This window comes from Cervus elaphus, chromosome 24, assembly GCF_910594005.1.
Source record: "Cervus elaphus chromosome 24, mCerEla1.1, whole genome shotgun sequence".
Classification (NCBI taxonomy): Eukaryota; Metazoa; Chordata; class Mammalia; order Artiodactyla; family Cervidae; genus Cervus; species Cervus elaphus.
In genome coordinates, this window is record NC_057838.1 from 19045118 (window position 1) to 19070655 (window position 25538).

General features: G+C 45.3%; 1 protein-coding gene across 3 annotated transcripts in view; it reads right to left on the reverse strand.

The window, feature by feature from the left end:
- OSBPL10 (oxysterol binding protein like 10) overlaps positions 1 to 25538 on the reverse strand; it is a 317366-nt gene that overhangs the window by 190735 nt on the left and 101093 nt on the right. For all 3 annotated transcript variants that reach the window (XM_043885775.1, XM_043885773.1, XM_043885776.1), the window contains exon 3: positions 22341 to 22420. In XM_043885775.1, the coding sequence (XP_043741710.1) occupies positions 22341 to 22420 (80 nt within the window). The remainder of the gene's footprint in view (positions 1 to 22340; positions 22421 to 25538) is intronic.

Sequence of the window (25538 nt, forward strand, 5' to 3'; positions counted from 1 at the left end):
GCTATGAACAGAAAAGTCTACAGCACTTTTGTGTATAAATGCATATACAACATACATTACATTGTATAAATGTACATTACAATGTACATTACATAATGTACATTATAAATCAACTAGCCTCCAATTAATTTCCAAAAAACATCTTCACTTAAACGACCCTTCTCCCTGCCCTGTTTCCCCCTTTCTTACATCATCATTCATCCATTTCTTCCACCATCCATCAAAGACTGGCTTCTCCTGGCCCAGCTGCCATTCACAGGTCATCCTAAATCCTCCCCACTCTATTTCTCACTATTCGTGTCTAGTTTTCCCTGTTCAGAGCTGTCCATTCCTGTCCCACTCTCGGCCACCACCCCAGTCCACATCTGTGCTGACCCAAGGAAGTCCTCCGAACAGGTGGTCCAAACTCGGCCTCCTCCACACAGAAGGTACACATTGGGAGATACAAAACTGCGCCCAATCAGGAACCTGGAGATTTCTCATGGGGAATTTAACTGGGAAAACTGGTTAAATAGAGGATGGAAGAACAGAAAGAACCACCAGAGAAGGGTGAGGCATCCTAGAGGTTCGTGCAACCTCTAGGTTGCCTTTAGGGTTGGAGGGATCCTGGCGAGAAGGCTGGGAGCAGCATCCAGAGAGGGCTGGAGGCCATAGGCAGGCACTGAGCGGGCCACGCCCACCTCTGGAAGCAGGGCATGGGCAGCCACGCCCACCCTCCTTGCCCAGGTACTGAGCGGGCCACGCCCACCTCTGGAGGCAGGGCATGGACAGCCACGCCCACCCCCTTGCCCAGGCACTGAGCGGGGCCACGCCCACCTCTGGAGGCAGGACATGGACAGCCATGCCCACCCTCCTTGCCCAGGCACTGAGCAGGGCCACGCCCACCTCTGGAGGCAGGACATGGACAGCCACGCCCACCCTCCTTGCCCAGCGCCCTGGCCAACCCAGCTTCCACCCCACAGGCTGAACTGGCTGGAACCCAGAGCAAGGCATCCCATAAAGGCCTTCCTGACAAAAAGCCAAACAGGCAAATGTGTGCCCTATGAGGTTATTCACAATCGTTTTACATGCCAGGACACCTGCCATAAACGTTTGGTGTTGCTTGTTAGTTCCTGAGGGTGGGGTGGTTATAGAGACTGGCATAAGTCTCTGTCATCTTTTCTCCGGGTCTCTAACCCTCCACCTGACCTCTTGCTGAACCACCCACCCTTTCTCAGGGACACATTTCGTTTTCTCTTGCTGTCACTGTTTGTTCTCCCTGCAAGAAATACCCATTCCCCTAACCCCTTGTTCAAGTAATGGCTATATGGCAGGTACAAGGTCATAGTTAAAAACATGGTACAACTCTCCTTCCAAAGGTGAAGATCCCAACTTCCATTAGGCTGGTTCTAACTCCACCCAGGGACTTTTTTCCTCAGTTCTTTAAAAAACAACAACAACTCATGCTCTAACCGCCCTCAACTCACCTACTGTGTTTAGAACAAAAAGAACATTTTGAAGAACAACCAGGTCCCCTGCCAGAGCCCATTCTCTTAATGGTGCTTCTGCCCCAGAATCAGTGGGAGCAGGGCTTGCCCCCCACATGCCCACTCCTTGCCGCCACCTCTCTGCCCATGTTGTAGGCTTAACACAGAATAGTTGGGAGCATTTCTAGCCAAAAGCTAAGGATGCCGGGCCATCTAAAAGCACGGCAAAACGGTCTGTAATACCACCCTCCCACACATTACAATGGAGTTGGATAAAAGGTACAAACAACCTGGTACTCTTCTTTATTTAATCATATTCTGATCATGACATTTTCCTATCATTTAGGAAAAGCTGCAGGTAACAAAACTGATATGGGCCTGAAATTTAGGATCCTTTTAATCACTTAGCAAGAAGTTAAGAGCTGAGTGAACCCAGAGTCCATTTGGTGGTTCTTTCCACCCCTCTGCTCAGCCACCCTATGTGTAGTGGCTTTGGCCCAAAGCACAGTCCCTCATGGTGACACAGTGGCTGCCATTGCTCCAGGTTCCAAGTCATCACATGTGAATATCCAGAGTAGGAAGGAAGGGAGATGATACTAAGGGACTTCCTCCTTCTGGAAGCAGCTTTCTTCTTTTATCAACCAGAATCAAAAAATCCCCCTTCTGCCTGAAGCAGCCTCCTCCTCACACCCCACTGCTCAAAATGGGTCTTGTGACCATCCTCAGCTACAGGAGGGGCTGGTGGGTAAGTACTGGCCATGAGGGGCTCAGACCAAGCACAATTCATCGCCAGGCCTGAGACCACTGGCTGTGGAGCAAATCAGGATTCCAGTGGCAAGAAAAAAGAAGGAATGGCTATCAGGTTGGCACTAAACATCTATGATCACAGGCAGTCTCCCCAGAATCATGTGTCTAGGCTGCTTGAAAGAAAGAACACACTTTGAGTACACAATAAGATGCCAAAATTCTCTTCATTGGGCTTTTGCAGCTATTCTCATGTACCTCAAAGTCATCTAGGAAGCTTCACAGGTGGCGCTAGTAGTAGAGAACCCACCTGCCAATGCAGGAGACTTGTGTTCGATCCCTGGGTCAGAAAGATGCCCTAGAGAAGGAAATGGCAACCCACTCTAGTATTCTTGCCTGGAAAATTTCATTGACAGAGAAGCCTGGCAAGTGGGGTCATGAAGAGTCAGACATGACTGAATCGACTTAGCATCTAGGAAGCAGACAAGGGCTAAATAAGAGATAAATCTTATATCCTTCACTGTAACAGATTTGGTATATTAACATATATGTAATAGACTCAACAAATGCCTCAAACATGAAGAGACAAGGAAAAACAAATACGTTTTCTTGTCTTCCAAAACACACAAGGACAAATTCAGTAGAAATTTTAAACTTCCGGTTCATTTTCACCATCTCAAAAAAAGTAAAAAGAGCTCATAAGCCTGTCTGGCTCCATCTTTCTCAGAGATGAGATGAGCATTTTAGGCATCATGTCTGTGACACTCACCACATCTGCTCCCTAAACTCAGACCTTACTGACCCCACCATCTCCTGTTCCTGCATCCTTCTGTCCTTCCAGGGCACAGAACCTCCATTCACACTGTGTCTTTTATCTGCCACCCTCTTCCCAAGCCCACTCCAGCCCTTCTCACTGCAGTAAATATCAACTCACTCATGCTGGTTGAATCAGATCCCCCTAAAACTTCTCTCACCCTCCAGAAAGAACACAGGGGCCCTTCCTTTGGGACTGCGCAACACTGGGTTTATAGCTCAACCAGAAACATTTGTTCTGGATTATAACTTACTGTTTAGCCATCACATTCCACTCTAAACAGTCTCAATGCAGCAGCCACATGGAATCTGTTCTCATAACTCTGGTGCTGGGAAACTACCTAGCATATACACAGTACTAGTCCCAAGAAGGGCTTTCTGTTTGCTTGACTTTTTTTTAATATAAAGGGCATTTACCCCTCACAGCAAGTCCTTAAAATCTCTGTGGTCGGCTTCTGTTTGCTTCTTCCTCCTTTTTCTACCATCTTTCATTGTTATTCCACGGCTCAGTTAATAGGGTATGTGAAACTATAAACATGGAGGACTCCCCTGGTGGGCCAGGGGCTAAGACTCCACACTCCCAATGCAGAGGGCCCGGGTTCAATCCCTGGTCAGGGAACCTGATCCCACAAGCTGCAGCAACTAAGAGTTCGCATGCTCCAACCAAGACCCAGTGCAGCCAAATATATAAATTAAAAAAAGGAAAAAAGAAAAAACTATAAACATGTCCACGATCCTTGACAGTTCCTCCCATGGCAGGGGGTGGGGGGTGGTGTCTAGCTCCTTTTCCCCCAAATCTGCTTGGCCTTAGGATGTGTTCTGACCTAGGAACACAATGGAATTGACACTATGTCCGTTCCACTCCAAGGCTTCAAGAGGCCTTTCAGTTTCTGTTCTTGCTCCTTTGGGAACCCTGGCAAGCCACCTGTGACCAGAACCAAGGTGGCCTGCCGGGGTCTGAGAAACACTCTTTGACTCCCATCCTAACTGCCGGCCAACAGCCAGTATTGTGAGTAAGGCCATCTACGAATACCAGACCCAACCCACCTCTGCCAGCTGACTACAGACATGCAAGCAGACCACAGGAGCGCCAGTGGGCTCAGCTCAGACGAGACGAGAGGCTCAGCATGGCTGTAAGCTGAATAAAACGGTGGTGGTTTCGAGACATTCTGGTTCAGGATGTCTGTTGTCTGTTACACAGTAGGAGATAACTAGCACATGAGGTCTCAGGATGAATTGGTAACACTGAAAGCTGGAGAGGATCTGAGAATACCTTCTAGTCCAAATCTCTAAAAGGAAAAGCGAAGGAGACAGTAAAAAAAAAATCATAAAACAACTATACTCCAATAAAAAGTAATTTTACAAAGAAAAAAGGAAACCTGAGGCCCAGAGAAGCTGAACCACAAACTTCAGGCACACAGAGGCAAGAAAGACTGGGAGATCCCCCTGTTCTAGGACTCACAAGCCTTATCACTTCATAACACACATAAACCAGGCCTTTCTCTACATCCAAGGGTCTATTATGTACCCACAAAATGCTCACCAGCAGGTTATGAAGAGCATCATGACACATGCATTCCATTCCATGCAGCTGATTTTTTTTTTTTTTTAAAGACAGATTCATATACTGGCATGGAAAGATTTCCAGGACTATCATGTGACAAATAGAAAAGCAACTCTGTAAAATTCAAAACAGTTTATAAAAGAGGGCCTCATTTCCCTGTCTTGTTGAAAGCAGTGCCTAAGATGTTGACTTTGCATGATGGGAACTGAACAGAAGGGCGGAGAGCAAGCAGAAAGCTTCCAACATGTAAAAAAGCAAATCGGACTCTACTTCCTGTCCACTCCCAAATGAAAGTTAAGTGCGAAAGAGACATGCTTTCTTCTTTTCCGACAGAAATACAGAGGTCTGTAGGACACCCCCACCCCAAGTCACCCTCGTAGGCACCCTTAACACACAAAACTGACAAACTATTCATCATCATCATAATTACAATATGAATAGTGGCTCTCATTCAGCCTCTTGAAAAGTAGTTATTTACTTTTCTTGTAATATCTCTACAAAACACAAGATAGGCAGGCTCCACCTCTGTTACAGAGTAAGACACTATGGTATAAAAGAAAGCAAATGGCTCAAGGTCAAGGCCCAGGGTGGTACCCCCAGAACACCTCCATCTCCTGGCTCTCAGAGCTTAGCTGCCCCCACTCACGTGCTGTGTGCACAGCACCCCGTATTCTGAGATGAGCAGGGGCAACTAACATGACGACTCGCGTTGGCTTCAAAAGCCCGCAAATCAGAGCAGCCACCTGAGGTCAGGAGCCGAAGCAGCGGCAAGCCTTCACAAGAGAGAAGACAAGGATTTTTTTTTTCTTATTTCCAAGGTCAACCAACTCTAGGACTCTTTCAAAAATTAGATTCTAAAGAAACAGCTCCTCAAGTTCAGTTATTCTGAACTGTGCATCCCACTAGCAGAAAGAATATTTAAGCTTCAAATGTGCAGAGAGAATTCCCTGGCAGTCCAGTGGTTAAGACTCCACAGTTTCACTGCAAGGGGCAGGGGTTCAACCCCTGAGCGGGAAACTAAGGCCCCGCATGAATATAAACAATTTTTAAAATGTGGAGACATCCTGGGGCCCTGGGAGCCTAGACCATGTTTTCCAAGGTAGACATGAAGGGGAGCTGATGAGTAAATGCACCCTTCAAACCCCCTCCCCAGTTCTCAGGACCCCATTCACCTTCGATGAGCAGGGGTGAGGGGTGGGCAGGAACCTCCCTCCGCCCCCACCCACAGGGGGATAAGGCAGGAGGATGTGCTGACGGGGGTCCTGACGGTGGCCGAGTGGCAGCAGCCCACGGGGAGCCCCAGAGCCCAGCCCACGGGGAGCCCCAGAGCCCAGCCCGGGTCACACACAGGCCGCCAAGCTTCATCCCCCAGCGAACAATCTCTCTGCTCCTTCTCCACCCATCCATGCGGCACAGCGCGTGGGGGAGATTCAACTTCAGAAACACGTGCCAGGGAGCCGCCAGCTCTTCTGAGGTTGTTTGTGCCGAATCCTGGCTAAAGGGGTCCAAGGCTGCAGAGTGTGGGGTCCCCTCCACTCCACGGCTGGGCCTGGGGAACGCCCCCGCCCCCCGAGACGGCTTGGTGGAGCGGGACGGCCAGTACACCCTTGCCCCACTGTTACACTCTCCGAGTTCCTCACCGCGTCCCTCGTGGGGGGCGCGGCCCAGGAGTTTCCAGACGTGATGGATGGGCTGTCCCGCGCCTGGCAAGGAACAGGGGCTCTCCCAGGAGTAGAGCCCCAGGTGCCCCGCGGCCCCACTGGCCTGGCTGCGCCCCGTGCACGGAAGCAGGTTTCCAGCAGCCTCAGGTCCAGGAGAGTCTCAGGGGAAGAGGCAACCGGGTGGACGTGGCCTCAGGTCTCCCCTCTGCGGTGGCCTAGCCCTGGGGCCACTGGACCTTCCTGGGCCTCAGTTTCCTCTCCGGTGAAGTCTTAGTGAGGGAGGGTGACACCTCCCTCCTAGGACTGTTGGGAAAATTATACGAGGCAGCAGTTCTCAATTAGGGGCGATTTCCTCCCCCAAGCCCCCTTCCCCACCAAGAAGCGCCTGGAGACTGTTCTGGGCGTCAACTGGTGTTGGTGTCACTATGGCATCTAGTGGCTGGAGGCCTGGGCTGCTGCAGACTGCCTAACAGCACTCAGGATGCTCCGCACAGCAAAGAGGGATGCAGCCAAAGATGCTGGCAGGGCAGATGCTGAGGAACCCTGGGAGCAGGTGATGTATGTGGAAGGAATTTAGGAATTTCAGGACACCACTTATCGCTATGATTACAAAGGAAGAACATGTTCTTTTTTGGCATCTGAACAAACTGTTTCCATGGGACAAAAATAGTTTCCTGTTGTTGTTCTTGCTTTTTACTGTCATACACGATGCGGATCTAAGAACTTGGAGCTACCCTATGAGCTGCAAAGGACAGCACGCCAGTGAGAGTGTACTGCACACAGTAGGAGCTTAATAAATGCCTGCCATCCAGGGCACGGAGGAAACAGCTTTTGAATTCAAAGAGGTCTGCGGGTCTGCCAAGTAGCAGGGCTGAGGGGGATAAAAAGAAGATGCCATTAAGGGATGCTGCCGAGGGATCTCCCTGGTGGTTCAGTGGTTAAGGATCCACCTTGCGATGCAGGGACAAGGGTTCGATCCCTGGTCGGGGAACTAAGATCCCACATGCCGAGGAGCAACTAAGCCCATGCGCCGCAAGTACTGAAGCTTTGCACACCACACCTAGAGAGACTGTGTGCCCCAATGAAATATCCTGCACAACACGACAAAGATTCCAAGTGCCGCAACTAAGACCCAACACAGCCAAATAAATATTCTTTAAAGAAACAGACAGAGAAGCTGCCAAGTAGATGAATGAAACAGATATATCTTAAATGCAGGTTTCAGCATTAGCTGCTGCTGCTGCTAGGTCGCTTCAGTCGTGTCCGCCTCTGCGACCCCATAGATGGCAGCCCACCAGGCTCCTCTGTCCCTGAGATTCTCCAGGCAAGAACACTGGAGTGGGTTGCCATTTCCTTCTCCAACGCATGCAAGCATGCATGCTAAGTCACTTCAGTCATGTCCGACTCTGTGTGACCCCATGGACAACAGCCCACCAGGCTCCTGCATCCACAGGATTCTCTAGGCAAGAATACTGGAGTGGGTTGCCATCAGCAAACTTTTCCAATTGCCGACCTGACCAAAGGGGGTTCAGAGGAAAGGAAGATCCTGAAGGTGAATGCCAACATACTAATGGAACTCAGGGGTCACCAGAAATGTCCCTGTGTCCTAACTCCAAAGGGCTTCCTCATAACCTCTCCAGATGGGTGCCAAAGAGTCTGTGGGGAGACTAAAATCAGCTAAGAGTAGATGATGCTGGGGGTAAAGCTTGTGGTAGAGAACTAGGATCATCAAAACTGTACCATGGGCAAGAGAAGCTGGGGGGGTAGCTGGCTGGCAGAACCAAGAAAATTGCAAAGTGGGGTTACACAGTCACCCTGCGGACCCAAGCCCAGTGGGTGGGTGGGTTAGATGGGTGCTCCAGCCCTGAACCTACTCCACTGATACTAAGGCCAAACTGCGCCATTCACTTTCCAAATATTTTCATTCTTCTACATTAACACATGAAAGATCTATTACTTACAAAATCCTCTTCCCTCCTTGGCCTAAGATCACCCTCCCTGGTAACACAAACACTTCCCTTTTGGGCAAGGCAGGCAGCTTAATTTTAAAATTATGCTTGAGAAGGTATGCAAAATTGTTGCACTTTATTAAGACAATAAAAACTCCCCAAAGTTTATCATTTTAATAAAAACTGTTCTTAAACTGTGTTTTATTTACTTAATTTGATGATGTGTTTCGGAGGGTGATGCTTTTACACTTAGTTTTAAGTACACGAAGGGTAATTATCTGTGAAAAATTCTAAAAGAAAAATGGCACTGCACTTAATAGAACATGAAAGCAAAATTGCCCAACAACAAGAAACAGGAAGATAGAGCCAAGAAGAGTAAATCCTCCGATGGGCTTGTCCAGCTTTCCTTCCAGGAGTTTATCAAGCTCAAACCCACTGTATTGGGTGTTTCCCCACACAGACCTGCTACTGAGAAACGCAGACAGAACCTCAGGATGCTCTGCTTCTCAACCTGGGACCCTTCTACCTGAGGGTCTCAAACGAAGATGAAATTCATCTCGCTTCTTACCCAACAACTTGGGGAAAGAAACAAAGCATGTTTAAATATTAAATCAAACTAGTATATTTACACAGTAAGATGAATGAGTTGAATTTTTTTTTAAATACATGGGATTTCTAAAAATGTTATCAGGTAATCAGCATGAACTCCCTTCAACCCCCAGTAGAGAAACCCTGAACCCACCTGGGGGCCCCCTACTCCTCCACCAACTACCCCAGCACCAGAGGTTTCAGCCAAGGAAGAGGCCAGGCATGCTCACCCCTCATCCCTGATGAGTTCAAACACAGGGGTGGGGGAAAGGAGCTCTTCCCCCAAACAGCATTAAACTTTAAACACCTCAAACCACAGCAAGGATAATCAATTCAGAGAAACAAGAATAGAAGTCTCATGTGAATTGGCAGGAATCTGGAATTATCGAATATCTTCAAGAACATTTGGTTTTTAAGACTTTCAAGGGCAGACTATAAAGAGAACCAGGTGAACCACCGGCTGCCTGGGAGAGTTTCTGTCTGCAGATAAAGAGCCAACGTGACCGTGGCCTGAGAGCCACAGCACTTAACCACACAGCTTCAGCAACACTCTTTAAAAAGGAAACTTTCATGAAGCTAAATTTTAACCGTTTGAGTAACTTACACTTATATATGTCAACTAACAACATGAAAATTTCAAATACCATCAAAATCCCTACTTTCTTTCAACTCTAAATCTTCAGTTTTCCTTCTTGTTTCCCAGAGGCAACCACTGCTACAAGGCCCTTGTATGACCTTCCAAAGACTGTATGTTGTGTATTTCTACTTGCTCTTTTTCTGGTGTTTGTTTTTTATGTAATAATTGTATTTGTTTTTGGCTGTACTGGGTCTTTGCTGCTGCACGCAAGCTCTCTGGGTGCAAACAGCGGGGACTCCTCTGTTGCGGCGTGTGGGCTACTCACTGCAGTGGCTTCTTCTGCTGCAGAGCCAGGCTCCAGTAGCTGTGGTGCATGGGCTTAGCTGCTCCTCAGCATGTGGAATCTTTCTGGACCGGGGATCGAACCTGTGTCCCCACACTGACAGGTGGATTCTTGTTTACAGGCCACCACGGAAGTCCTAGGTATTTGGTTGAATGATTGGTTCCACAATGGTACACCTTCCCCCACAGTGTTTCTCTTCAACTTTCCATCCATTTTAATGTTGGCTATTAAAATAGGTAAAAATGTCTCTTCTGGGGCTTCCTCGGTGAGCCAGTGGTTAGGACTCAGCACATCCGCTGCCACGGGCCCAGGTTCAAACCCTGGTCAGGGAACTAAGATTCCACATACAGTGTGGCACAGCCAAAAAAAAATTAATTTAAAAAAGAGAGAGAGATTAAGTTACTCTAAATGACAAGACTGGCTAGTTGCTGCGAGTGGTCCGGGCAAAGCCAAAAACCGGGTCCTTTGACCCCAATTCCTACTCCACTATATCGATGTCCCATTTGTTTTCAAAAATTTTACTTATGTCAAAAAAGATGAGAAAAGTGAAGGAATAAGTGACAGAATAGGAGAAAATATCTGCAAATTATGTATCTGTTGTGTCTGGGTAGCCAGAATATATCAAGAACCCTCACAATTCAACAACTAAAAATAAGTAATGACAAACGATTTAAGTAGACATTTTTCCAAAGAAGATACATGAATATCTTCTTCCAAAGAAGATAAGCCTGTGATGAGATGCCCAATATCATCAGTCATTAGGGAAATGCAGATCAAAACCACAATGACATACAACTTCATTCCCACTACAATGGCTATAATCGAAGACCGACAAAATCAAGTGTTGACAAGAGGTGGTGAAATTGGAACCCTCGTCCATGGGGAACGTAAACAGGGCCAGCTGCTTTGGAAGACAGTGTGATAGCTCCTCTAAGAATTAAACAGAGTTACCATGCAACTCAGCAATTCCACTTTTAGGCATACACCCGAAAGATTAAAAAATACGTGTACACAAAAACCTGTGCACAAACATTCACAGCAACACCATTCGTAACAACAAAAAACTGAAAGTCAGCCGAATATCCATCAACTGATGAATAAAAAATGTGGCATAGCCAAACAATGGGATATTATTCAGCCATAGAAAGGAATGAGGGGATATATGTATGCTTTCAGCTGATTCATGTTATTGTCCAGCAGATAATAACACAACATTGTAAAGCAATTAAATGCCAATTTAAAATAAATAAAAATCTTTTTTAAAAAAAGAATAAAGTCCTGATTCATGCTACAACATGGAGGAAGCTTGGAAACATTATGGTAAGTGAAATCAGCCAGACACAAAAGGCCACACAGACAATGGCCGTTTACATGAAATGTCCAGAACAGGCAACTCTATAGACAGTGGTTTGTGGTTAGCAGGGGCTGGGAGAGGAGGCGGGTGGAGGCGGACGCTTGGCTGCTGATGGGCACAGGGTGATCAAAGATTCTGGGCTGATATAGTGCTGTGGCTGCACAACTCTACAAATATACTAAATTTACACTTTTAAAGAGTAAATTTTACAGTGTGTGAATTATATCTCAAACCCTTTTTCAAAGATGGCAGTCCTTGCCAGCTATTCCAGCGTGGGCAGGCATATCGTCCTCCTTTCTGACCTGACCTATGAAACGTGGTAATAAATTAGTTGTACCTGCCTCACAGGGCTACTGGGAGAAATACCAAAGATCACCCAAGAAAAGCCCCTCCCTTAATATCTGCACATAGAAATAGGCTGATAAGAGTCCATTTACTATTATTTCCTTTTCCCCAAAATGTGTTCCATTTGATTGCTATTCCCTTCTCTTTAAAAAAAAAAAAAGTCAGGATACATTTTGTTACTCTTGAATGATTTTTGGCTACAGGAAGCTCAGAGCTCTCTCTACATTAAAAAAAAAAAAACAAAAACCAACCTCCACTGCCATGTGTGAAATAGATCGCTAGTGGGAAGCTGCTGAATAGCACAGGGAACTCAGCTCCATGCTCTGATGGCCTAGAGGGGTGGGAAGGGGGGATGGGTGGGAGGGAGACTAGGGAGGGAGGGGATATATGTATACTTATAGCTGATTCACCTCACTGTGCAGCAGAAACATACAAAACATTGTAAAGCAACTGTATTCTTAAAAGAAGAGTCCTCGAATACTGAATCTAATATAAAATGCTGTAATATTCAAGGAAAATTAGAATATGATAACTTGAATATAATTTAGCGAACCCAAATCCGGCACCACTACTAACACTTCTGTTACTCACACACATGCCAGGAGGAGTGAGGCAGAGGAAGCGGAGCTGACATAATTATTAAGTGCTGCAAATGCACCAAGCGCTTTATCTCCATCACGACTTGCCGTGACGGTGGCAGATATGGAGGCGGCAGCCCTGATTTCCCCACAGTCCTGGCTGTTAAGGACACAGCTGACGTGTGCGGGTGTGTGCACACACGCGCTCACACACACACACCCCCCCACCGTGAGAAGTGCGGTCATACAGGTGTGTTCTGGTACACATAGGAGCACTGGAAGAGCAGATCCACTCTGAGCAGGCAGGTCACGAAGGCATCAAAGAACTCTACGAGCCTTGAGGAGCACATGGTATTCACCCCAGGAAGGAGAGGGAGAGGCAGTTCCTAGCATCACAGACAGCGCAGAAGCAGGAAGGACTGGGGTGTGCGGGGGCGAGTGTCTGGAACACCGTGTGCATGATGGTGGGGGGGGAGAACGCAGACCTGACCCATCAGGGGCAGCTCTGGACTTCGTCTTAGGAAGAGGGTGCTGGTAAAGGTCGTGTGCACCAGCGGCAAAACCACGGGCGCCCTGCCCTTGCTCCTCCGCACCTCGCAAAAGCTCAGACTAGCTTTCCCGGTAAGCAGCCTCGAAGTGACCACTGAAAATGGCTTCCTATGCACCTGACCCAGAAAAACCCCACAAAGCCGTGCAAATCAAGAGCTTCACGATCGTTTTAAGAACACCTGAGAAGTTGCCCAGGTGGCAAAGGATATGAATGTTCAAAAAGCCACCCAGTATGTGAAGGGTGTCCCTAAATTTACAGAAGTGATGGACCCCACTCTGTCGATCCAGTGAAAGAGCTGGTAGGTGTGCCCAAGTCCAACAGTGGGACTGGATGCAGGGTGGATGGCCCCAAACGAGTGCCTGAATTTTTACTGCACGTGTTCAAAAATGCAGAGTAGGACTTCCCTGGTGGTCCAGTGGTTAAGACTCCACCTTTCCAGTGCAGGGTGTGTGCATTCAATCCCTCATCAGAGAACATGCAGTATGCCACAGGGATCAGTCAAAAAAAAAAAAAAAAACCCACAGAGAGTAATACTGAACTTTAGGGTCCAGATGTAGATCGCCTGAACAATGAGCACACCCAGGTGAACAAAGCCCCCAAGATGGGGCGCGGAACTTGCAGAGCTCACAGTCGGACCAAGCCATACATGAGCTCTCCTGGTCACACTGAGATGATCCTTACTGAAAAAGAGCAAATCGGCCCTAAACGGGGAGAGCAGATTGTACAGGAGAAAAAAGATATTCCAGGAGAAACTGGAATTACAGCCCAGGAATAAATTCTGCAAAAAGATAAATGCAATTAAAATTTTTTTAAAAAAAGAAAAACACCTAAAACTAGTTTTCCTGGTGAACAGCTGCAGAGAGGAGAGTATGGAGAGGAGTCTGATCACATGAGCACACCAGTTCCTGCCGTCAGACAAGTACGGTCAGGGTCCCTGTTGCACAGTCAAGGCCATGGGAGAAGTGAGAATGAATAGGATGCTCAGTGCCACAGCCCGGGGTGGTAGACGAGAACTCCCGACCAGAAGGGTGCAGGGGAAGCCCTCAAGGAAGGACAGAGGGGTTAGGGAATGCCAATCAACCTTTTCAGATTTAAAGAAAACAAAACACTGTCTACAGCACAAGAACAGATTATACTGGACACTGGTAAGCTCCTCCTTGGAAACCATAAAGCCCTAACTGGGGCTTCATCAGCTCTGCCCCACAGAACCTTCCGTGATGATGGAAAACATTCTGTCCTTGTGCCGTCTAGTACTGTAGCCATCAGCCCAGTGTGGTTCCTGGGCACCTGGAAAGTAGCCAAGGCTGAGAAACTGGATTTCAAATTTAATTTCAAGTAATTTCCATTTAAACAGCCTCACTTGGCCTGAGGCCTCCACACTGGACCACAGAGTTTTAGGACCTACCTCTTGTCTGAGCACGCACACACACACGCTTGTCCTGTTCCTTACAGCCACTGTTTTTAGACATGAGGAGCAGAAGGAGTTTGGGTTCCTTTCCCACTTTTTAATCATTCTGTTACTTTTGAGCTGTTCAAACTGTTCAGAGGGATCTCAAACTTGTTTACTCATAAAAGAGAAGTATTTGATGTCCTTTGTCATATTACTCCCCCAACTCTTAGCATTCTCTCAATGAGCCAGCAGCAGAGGCCCCTCTAGGTAAACAGAACCAGAGGGATCAGCTCACATGTCTTCATGATTACCATGAATATTCTGGTGTGCATTTCTGTGCAGATGGTTGGATAAGGTGGGGCCGGGACCGGATGCCATCTTCAGTCCCTCACAAGCACATGGTTTCAGATTCTACAGATGCCACTGGGTTAGTTCAGGCAGCAGGTGCTTCCTGTAGTGAGGCCTCCAGCCAAGACAGCTAAGCACCTCCCCAAGCCCTCTGGCTCACACCCCAGGGCAGCAGACAGTCGGGAGAGTTGCAGTCATTTGTCAGCAGCAATTTGGTTTCCAAGTTTTCTGGGAGAACCCATTAAATAGCAGCTTCACATCTCCCCCCTCATTCTTCACCCAAGGCTGTGGAATTCACCAACAGTCTGATCCAATTCCCCACCCATACCTCCCCAGAACAGATAAGCCTCCCCCAGAAATAGTCCACACATCCCCCATGCCTCCTCAGATAAAGTCTCCAAATGCCCCCCCAACTGGATTCCCTGCACCTACCAACATGGCTGCCAGGGGTGAGGTCACCAGCCCACCTACTCCAATGCTTTTAGCATAGAAGGTACTCACAGAGCAAGCTTTCCTGAGCCAGAGGGGACATGGAGGTGACCAGTGTGAGCCAGTCTGCCATCCCATCACTCTTCAGCCTCCTCTCTCCTGTCCAATAACCCTCCGGTCTTGCCCTGATGGAACCCCTACATCACTGAGACAGGGGAGGTAGACCAGATGTCATGACAGAAGCAGGGGTGTGAGTTAGGGACTGTCCCACCAGTGTCCACCATCATAGGGGGGTTATGTAAGATGGGCAGGTCCTCACTGGACACTAGCTTCCAGGAAAGAAGAGAAGTCCTGCCCAGTTCTGGGGTCACCAGACCCCAGCCACTCCCCCTGCCATGGAAGAGATGGTGCTCTTAAACCAAGAAGCCTCACATGAATTGTACATCAACTATCATTCCAGGGGAAGGCGGGGGAAAGGAAAAAGAAAGATACTTGTGAATTGGGCAGCTTCCACCATGAATATTTATATAAACACTCTCTGAAACTCAGCAGCTTTCCAGCTCATTCAAGACCTCCCAAGATTTATAATGAATTTAAAATCCTATATTAGACAATCACATTCCTCCATTTCTAAATCCGCATAATCCTCTACCCCAAAATTTGTGTTTTAATTTAGAATTCCCTAGCAAGGATGAGGAGGCCTAACCATATACCTATCTGATCTAACCACAGCATCTTCAGACACTACCAGACAAAATTTCCTAGGACCCACTGCATTACTGAGTGGATGAGTTGGCTGGGGTTTGACGGCAGAAGTCAGCCTGGGAACCAGATCATTGGAGCCATAAATAGTAATGCAAAGATGGAGTCAGAACTGGGCCCTGTGAGTCCAGAGAAAGGGCTTCAAATACAATATTATGAGCTACTTCAAATGCCCCCAAATATCTACTTTTCCTTACTTAGTACCCCCATAGATTTTTTTTTTTTAAGTTACATTTTCCATGCTTTTTAGACGGACCCATCTCAGGCAGGATTTCCCTTGTTGGGGCTTTGCTGGTGGCTCAGTGGTTAAGATTCCCCTTGCCAAGGCAGGAGACATGGGCTTGATTTCTGGTCCGGGAAGATCCCCCATGCCATGGAGCGCTAAGCCCATGTGCCACAACCACTGAGCCGGTGCTCTGCAACAAGAGAAGCCACTGCAATGAGGAGCCCAAGTACGCCAACTAGAGAGCAGATGCTCGCCGCTACGAGGAAAGCTCAGGCAGCAACAAAGACCCAGCAGAGCCCCAAAAAAATCAATCGTAAAAAAATAAAATAAAAGGAATCCGCCTTCTAATGCAGAGGATGCAGGCTCGATCCCTGGTCAGGAACCTTAAGATCCCACATGCCATGCGGGCAACTAAGCCTGCACACCGCAACTGCTGAGCCCACGCATTTGGAGTCCACACACCTCAATGAGAGATCCCACATGATGCAACAAATCTCCCAAGTGTCACAACAAAGACTCAACGCAGCCAAATTAATAAATAAAAGATATATACTCTGCAAATATTAGAGGAAAAAAAAAAAGACTTCCCTTGTTTCCTCGAATTTCCATCTGGATCTAAACAATAGCAGGAAAACGAATAAAGGATGACAAGTGACAGGATGATAAAAGGAAGAACCCAGAAATGTTCTGAGACACAGGTCAAGATCACGACCTTGTACGGTCACTGTAAAGACAAACCAACCCAAGCACGGGGGACAGAACCACGGCCAAAGCCTGGTCTCAGAGTCCATCCTCAGGAGAGGCGGGCTCCTCGCAAGAAGAGGCGTGTGCTGTGTGCACAGGTATGTGTGGGAAAGACTGGAAGGGCAGCCCCACACATGGAGCCACGTGACCTCTATCTCCCTGCGGAGAAAAGGGTCTGGAAGGACACACACCCAAACAGTATCATCAGGGATTAGGTATGCAGCTGGGATTGGGGGCAAATTTTTTTTTCCTTCCTTATTCTTTCCTATCTCCTGAATGTTTGGCATTGTGTACTGGAAACATTCACAAATTAAAAAAAAAAAAAAGCTACTTCCATTACAGGGGGAAAAAATGCCTTCACAAGTTGTCAGCGGTGAACTTGTAACAGAAGTATGTTTCTGGTGGGGATGGGGGCGCTGGTCAGAAGGGAGGCAGCTGAGCATAAAGGGAGCCCTGGGCACCCCCAGAGTTTGAAGCCCACACCCGCTCTCTCTCCCTGCTGTGGGGGTGGGTTGGAGATTCGACTTCAGAGGCAGTGAGAACCATCACCTCCTGCCACATGCTCATCCTTTAGGAGCCGAGAGGTAAGGCAGCTGGTGTGTGGATGTGCTCAGTCAGTTCCGTCATGTCCGATTCTTTGCAACCCTATGGACTGCAGCCCTTCAGGCTCTCCTGTCCATGGGATTCTGCAGACAAGAATACTATGGTGTGCTGCCAATCCCCTTTCCAGAGGATCTTCTCAACCCAGGGATCGAACCCAAGTCTCCTGAGTCTCCTGTATTGGCAGGCAGATTCTTTACCACTAGCGCCACTTGGTACTAACATCCAGTTAGCATCCGAGGAGACACATGAACTTAGTCTATGGGTCACCCCCACAAGCGAATACACCTTCCATGTCTGGATGAGAAAAACCAAAGAAGTATTAAAAAATCCCTTACGTTTCCGTCAAGTTGAAAATTCCTTTACCTGGCCAGAATGAAAGCCAGTAGAACTACAACCTTAAAAATCTGAATTTCCTTTAAACACTTTCCAATGGCTTGGCTCTTGTCCTCATCATCCCACTTCCCACTCCGGGCAAAATAACCTGGCATCTGTATTATTAATAAGTTCCTCTAACACGCCACCCCACCCTCCAATATTTGCTTCTGTTGATTTTGAAGGACCCTAAGTCCTCTGTGCGTCCATCTGAAAAGAACACTGCCTATGGGAAGGCAGGTACACACCCACAAAGGCATCAGAAACACACCTGTTGTCCCTGAGGAGCTTGTCCAAGCGCCTAGGGCTGGATTGGTCATCCTTCAAGTGCTGTGCAGTCCAAATAAATCTGAATTCTCTTGATACTCTCACCAGGTTGAGTCTGGATAATAACCCCACTTCATCTGCCTAAATATCTGTTCCAGGCAACAGTTGATTCTACATCAAAAAAGCTTTTACAAATTTTTATTATAGTATAGTTGCTTGACAATGCTGTGTTCCTTTCTGCTGTAGAACAAAGTGAATCAGCCTCATGTATACATATATCCCCTCTTTTTGTGGATTTCCTCCCCATTTAGGTCGCCACAGAGCGCTGAGTGGAGTCCCCTGTGCTATACCATAGGTTCTCATTAGTTATCCATTTTATACAGAGTAGCAGCAATGTATATATGTCAACCTCAGTCTCCCACTTCCTCCCACCCTGCACCCACCCCTTGGTGTCCATATGTCTGTCCTCTATTTCTGCTTTGTGAATAAGATAATCTAAACCATTTTTCTAGATCCCACATATATGCATTAATATATGATATCAGGTGAAGTGTTTTTAAGTGGGTTTTCTTTTCATGTGGACCATTTTTAAAGTCTTTTTTGAATTTGTTACAATATTGCTTCTGCTTTATGCTCTGGTTTCTTTTTTATGTTCTGTTTTATGTCCCTGGCATGTGGGACCTTAGCTTCCTGAACCGGGGATTAAACCCACACCCCCTACCCTGGAAGGCAAAGTCTTAACCACTGGGCCACTATGGAAGTCCCACAGGATTTGTTTCTAAAGGTAAAATTCCAAGCAGCTGTATGGAGAGTGTTCTCAGAGAGGATGAGAGGAACCCAGGGAAGGGAAGGCTTAACTTGTGTTCCCAGCAAGCACAACACAAATTCAGCAGCCATCCTTCAGTGAACTGGATATTAAGTTGATATTCACTTCAAGCCTAACTTAATTTTCACTACTTCTGCTTGAGCAGACTTGGACTTGATCATACTTCTGCTGCATTACAAGGTCTGTTCACAATTTAAAAATGATTCTTCCCCTAATTGATCCCAGTTGCTATGCTATAAATGAGCAGTGACAGCTTATCTGTCTCCAGTTCTCAAGTCAGGAATCCTACAAGTCCTAACTTCTAATTTATTATTTACTTGGGTTTTAATGTTAACAGATCAATCCAGATTCTTAAAGCTACTCCTACAGAAAATCTTCAGATTCTCTTATTTCTACTAACACTGGGTCTGCAGTGATCTCTCAAAACATCAACCCACTTAAAACTGGTTTCCCCACCTCAATTCTTACACCCAGAATAAATTCCAAATGAATCCATGATTTACACATGATAATTAAACTATAAATTAACTGGAAGAAAACTGAAGAATGTTTTCTTAATTTTGGAACAGAGAAGCTCTTTCAAAACACAATGCAAACCCAAAACCCAAAAATGAAAATGTGTGTAAATTTGACTACAAAAATATTCTACATAGCAAAAGAATGTATTCGAAGTCAAAACACAAATTACCTACTAGGGGAAAATACCTAGTACAAATGACAGGCAAAGGACAAATAGACTTAACACATATACAGCTACTGCAAATCAAGAAGAAAAGACAAATTCAACAGAAAAATGGGTGGAGGATAGAAATAGACAGTTTACATAAAAGAAACAGAAGTGGCCAGTAAACACCTGAAAATATACTCAGCTCCAGTCATGATTTCAGAAGTGAAAATGAAAATTACAAGGTTCCATTTTTTTTTTATCTGTGAGACTACCAAAAACTCAACGTTCATGAGAGCTATGGTTAGTGAAAGGGGGAAGAAACATCCTTACACACAGAAGGGATGGAAGTACACATCAGGACAAATCAGGACAACTTTTGAAGAAGACAATTTAGCAATGACTATGAAAATTTAGAAGACACATTCTCCATGACCCAGTACTTCCACTGATATAAATTCATAGACATACACCCCGAGAGGCACTAGAAGATGAGTGTCCACAGATGTTTATTACAGCATCATGTACAACCACCACAATCAAATTAAGCATCCATCAGTGATGGACTTAAAGCTCTGACATCCACCTCTCAGAAGAGCATCTGGCCATCCTAACAAGAGTGCAATAGATGCAGATATCCAGCAGGGGAAAATCTCCAAGCTGTATCAGCAAATGAAAAGAATAAAATGTAGCACAGTGTGCATGATAGCATCCATTTGTATAAAAAACATCTGAGGTTTTTAACACCTGAGAGCTACAGATCCACACACACACACGCTAACACATACCTAAATTCACCAAAGAACAGTCACCTCCAATTAGCAACAGGTAAAGGTATGTCCTTTATATCTTATCCCCTTCTGTTCCACTTAACAAAAAGTAAAATGATATATAGAAAAAGAAAATAACTTTATACTGCCCTGCCTAGGTATTTATAAAATATTGATGAAACGTCCAGAACGCCTACTATAATTCCTAGAAAATAAAGGAGGCCAGAGGGAGAAAAGCTTTAAAAGTGGGGCCCCTACCATATATCCAGACAAAACCATAATTCAAAAAGATACATGCACCCCAATGTTCATAGCAGTACTATTCACAATAGCCAAGATATGGAAGCAACTTAAGTGTCCATAAACAGATAAATGGATAAAGAATATGTGGTGGTGTGTGTATACACACACACTGGAATATGACTCAGTCATAAGAAAGAATGAAACTATGCCATTGGCAGCAGCCTGGGTGGAGCCAGAGATGATTATACAAAGTGAAGGAAGGCAGACAAATACCATATGATATCACACAGGTGGGATGTAAAATATGACATAAATGAACTTATCTACAAAACAGAAACAGACTCACAGACGTAAGAGAATGGCCTTGTGGTTGCCAAGGGGTAGGGAGTGGGAGAGGGAAGGACGGGGAGTTTGAGATTAGCGGATGCAAACTATCATATACAGGATGGCCAAACAAAACGGTCCTTCTGTATCGCACAGGGAACTGTATTCAATATCCTGTGATAAATCATAATGGGAAAGAATATGAACAAGAATGCATATATAATTGAATCACTTTGCTGCAGAGCAGAAAGTAACACAACATTATAAATCAAGTATCCTCCAACAAAATACAGTTTTTAAAAGAGAAGAGGCCGTCCTTATGGTCACCCAGACCCCAGCGGGGGCAAGCCTAAAGGGGCATTACAGTGAGTGCAACTGTAGTAAGCAAGTCAAGGAGAAGAAAGAAAAAAATGAACACATCATTGTGAAGAAATCATTTCAGGTTATGTTTGGAGGCAGAACAGAGAGGTATAACTATATAAGACATTTCCATGAGCAGACAGGTTACAAGAAATGGAATCCTAAGAAGTTTCAAGCATGGGTCTTCCTATCAGATGCACGGAATACAGAAAAAGACTGCAACTGAATATCATAACGAACCTTGAACTAATGATATAAAAGAGGTAGTCCTTTGAATAGTAATTTTAACATATATTTCCTGCCCTGAATAAATTCATCGGGCCATTATTTTTTATACCTTTTAATTGAAGTACAGTCGATTTACAGTACTGTGTTAGTTTCAAGTGGACAGCAAAGTGCTTTTTTCAGATGATATTCCATTCAGGCTATGACAAGACAGTGAATTCCCTGCGCCACACAGTAACTCCTTGTTGCTCGCGTTTTATGTGTATGTTTATACCTCTTAATCCCACACTTCTAATCTGCCCCTTCCCCTCTCTCCTTTGGTGACCCCAAGCTTGTTTTCCATGTCCATTTGTTTCTGTTTGGTACATACATCCATTTGTGTTATTTCTCAGATTCTACATATAAGCAATATCCGGTTTCCCAGGTGGCACTAGCGGTAAAGAACCCACCTGCCCATGCAGGAGACTTAAGAAATGTGGGTTTGATCCCTGGGTCAGGGAAGACCCCGTGGAGGGCACCATGGCAACCCACTCCAGTATTCTTGCCTGGAGAACCCCATGGACAGAGAAGCCTGGCGGGTACAGTCCATGGGGTCGCAAAGAGTCAGACACGACTGAAATGACTGAGCACACAGGCATAAGCAATATCCAATGGCTTTTTACTTTCTCTGACTTATTTTCTGTCTTTAATGATAGGAGAGCCTCTGAATAATCCATGAGAACGCCTACCTCCTACCCCCTGCATATCTGATCCAAGATCTCAGAATGAATCCTGAAGAGAAACTAAGTCCCACTTGGATGCCAAAGTCCCCGAGAACATGCTAACACACTCAGAGGCACAAGCGCCTCAACAATCTGGGGTCTCCTCTTATTTAAGGATCTGAGACAACGAGTCTTCGTGAACAGTAAACCAGACTCCTCTGCCGCCACAGTGAAAACACCTGCTCAAGTTCTCTGCAGACCAACGACCGGCTGCCTAAACGGACAACACAGAAAGCTCTAGAAGTGTCTTTTCAGAATCAGCTCCCATCAAGTGTGTGCCTGCCCCCTCACTCTATGTATAAGCAAATCCTCCCACTCGTCTCTCGGCTTTAAATGTAAATGTCACGGGACAAGTGTGAATTCCTGATGGTGGCGAACTTTAAGGATAATATGGAAAACAGCTCCCCAAAGAAGCCGATCCTGGGCTGAAGGGGAGCCGTCCTAGCTGGGGCAACCTGCCCCCAGTACCACCCCCCATTTCCACAGTTACTTACCTTCGAATTCGTCTCCATGTGGTATTTGGCACAAGCTCGAAGCTGAGTCACCCAGAACTGTTTCTCTTTTGCATCAGCAGCTGAAATAGAGAAACAATGGCTTGTAGCAATTGAGCCAAAACACATCCAACCTGTTTCTACACACACCTGAGGGCTTGGGGGCCTGGAGATGAAGGAAGGCCAGGCAAACACCAATTGTACTCACGCCAAAAAACAGCAGACACCAAGACTTAACCAAAAATCTCCCCCTCTCTTTTTAAAGAAATTTCTACAGTTCTATTGAGAAACTTAAAGGGATTTTCAGAATTTCATGTTCCTGGATGGAATTCATTGAGCCTATACAGATCATTTTCTCCAAAAGTAATCAGTACACTACTCCGGGAGTTGGTGATGGACAGGGAAGCCTGGCGTGCTGCAGTCCATGGGGTCTCTAACAGTCAGACACAACTGAGCAATTGAACTGAGTTGAACCAGTACACCTATATTATTTTTACAAAAATTTCTAAGGTGGTCCAGTGGCTAAGACTGCAGGCTCCCAATGCAGGGGGCTGGGGTTCAATCGCTGGTCAGGGAACTAGACACCCCATGCCACAACTAAGACCCAACACAGTTAAATAAATAGATATTTTTAAATTTCTAACAGGTTTTTAAACAGCTTTATTGAGATAGAATTTATATATATAAAATTCACCTGTCTTTAGTATGGAGTGATTTTGAGTATTAATATATTTACAGAATAGTACAAGTGTGACCATAATCTTGGTTTAAAATATTTTCAGGATCCCTCCAAGAATCCTGTTCCCATCAGCAGTCTCTTCCCATTTCTCTCCTCTCACCCTCTCTCCCATCCCTAGGAAACTGCTAATCTGCTTTCTGTCTCAGAGATCTGCCTATTCTAGACATTCCATATGAATGGCATCATGCATATGCATATATGGTCTTTTGTGACTGCCTTACTTTACTTAGCTTAACATCTTTGAGGTTCATCCACACTGTAGAATTTCTATTACCCAAACACATTTTTTTAAATGTCTCTATTCAACTAATAAACACCAAACTTAGAAATTTCAAGCAGAATAAAAATAAGTAAGATTTCTTGTCATTAGAAGAGGGTAAGATGTGGCATTTGCTTTTTGGTGGGGCATGTCTAAGTGGCTGCAAAGATACTCTGTTAAAATACCTTAACCTGGGACTTTCTGAGTGGTCCAGTGGCTAAGACTCTGTGCTCACAATGCAGGGGGCCAGAGTTCAATCCCCGGGTCAGGGGACTAGATCCCACATGCCGCAACTAAGGCCTGGCACAGTCAAATAAATTAAAAAAAAAAAAAAAAAAAACCTTAACCCATACATCTATGGTCAAATAATCTATGACAAAGAAGGCAAGTCTACATTAAACTTGGAAAGCATTTCTTCAACAAACGGTGCTGGGAAAACCGGACAATTACATGTAAAAAAATGAAATTAGACCATTCTTTTAACACCATACACAAAAATAAGCTCGAAATGGGTTAAAGACCTAAATGGGAGACTGGAGACGATAAAACTTCCAGAGGGAAACATAAGCAGAACACTCTCTGATACAAATCACAGCAAGACCCTTTTCCTCCAGAATAATGGAAATAAAAATAAATGGGACTTACTTAAACTCAAAAGGTTTTGCACAGTAAAGGAAACAATAAACAAAAGGAAAAGTGGGTATGTGTGCGTGCTCAGTCACCCAGTGCATGCCTCTTCTCGACCCATGGACTGTAGTCCACCAGGCTCCTCTGTCTGTGGGATTTTCCAGGCAAGAATACTGGAGTGGGTTGCCATTTCCTCCTCCAGGAGATCTTTCTGACCCAGGAATCGACCCTGCTTCTCTTGTGCCTCCTACACTGGCAGGTGGATTTACCACTGAGCCACTTGGGAAGCCCAAAAATGAAAAGACAACCCCCACACACAGACACATAAACAACACCTTGCTCCATTATATAGTATATATAGTGGGGTACCTAACATAGCCCTAGGACAGGTGCTTAAAGAAGGCTTCCCTGAAGAAGTGACCCCCAAATTCCCTCTTAAATCACGTTAATAATGTATTCTGAAATGCTTAAGAACAATTTGGCCATTTTTTAACCTACTATGCCAAAGTATTTTCTACTTCTTTAAAAAGCAGCAGAGAAGACAAAACATGATTGTTTTTAATGCTGCCACCAAACATGGCTAATAGGAGGACCAGAGTACAGTGTTTCAGGGCCCTTTTGTTATCTACTGAAGTTGTACTATGGAGTCATCAGCCTTTACAAAACAAGCTTTCAGCTGAATTATCATTTTAATATGTATTCTCAAAGGTTACTATGATTGGACAGAACAAGGTACCAAATGCTGCCTCAGAGACCCTCAACTGTCCCCTAAAGAGACTTTTAAGGACAAGTCAACTTCATCGTCACAATCTTCCATCTACAGCCCCATCTCTCAAATATACAAACTCATTTTCTTAAAAGACCATGGATACATAACAGGGTCTCATAAAATCCAAATTAATTTAATTGCATAACTCACTGCATATTTTAAAAGAATACTGCATAAATGTTGAAAACATTTTCTATGCAGAAAACAGAATGATTCCCCTGTCTTTTTACAAAAATGTCTGCACTTTTTACAAAAATGACCCTCAGTATCATTTGTCAGTAAAACCCAAATTCAGCTTCAGGTGAAGAAATCTAGAAGTGTAGACCCGGTGAACCTCAACTCCAAAGGAAAAAGGATTTTTGCAAAAACTAGAGTCATTTTCCTCAGGAACATTGTTGGTTTGTGGCAGTACCCAAAGGCTCTGCCCCAAAAACATTCCTCAAAGCTGTGCATCTATTAACATCAAGATTCATCTCTACATGTAGCAAGATGTGAAATGAGAAAAATCGATGCCCAGATCCTTGGGGGATGGACTAAGAACCAGCCAGAAAGCAGCAGAAATGTTTCCTGCATTTGCTGTAGTGGATAACTTTAAGCTAAATTTAGCCCTTATGATTAGTTCGTGCAGATGACAAAACTTTGATGTTTGCTATTAAAACTATCCTAAAAAAAAAAAAAAAAAAAAAAGTTTGGGGCTTAATAATCCAGAGAAAAACAGCTAAAAGGCAAAAAGATGTCTCCATTGTCAAACTGGTTAGACTGTTCTTCTGTATGGGGTTGTGTCATTTTCATCAACCCTGACAGCCC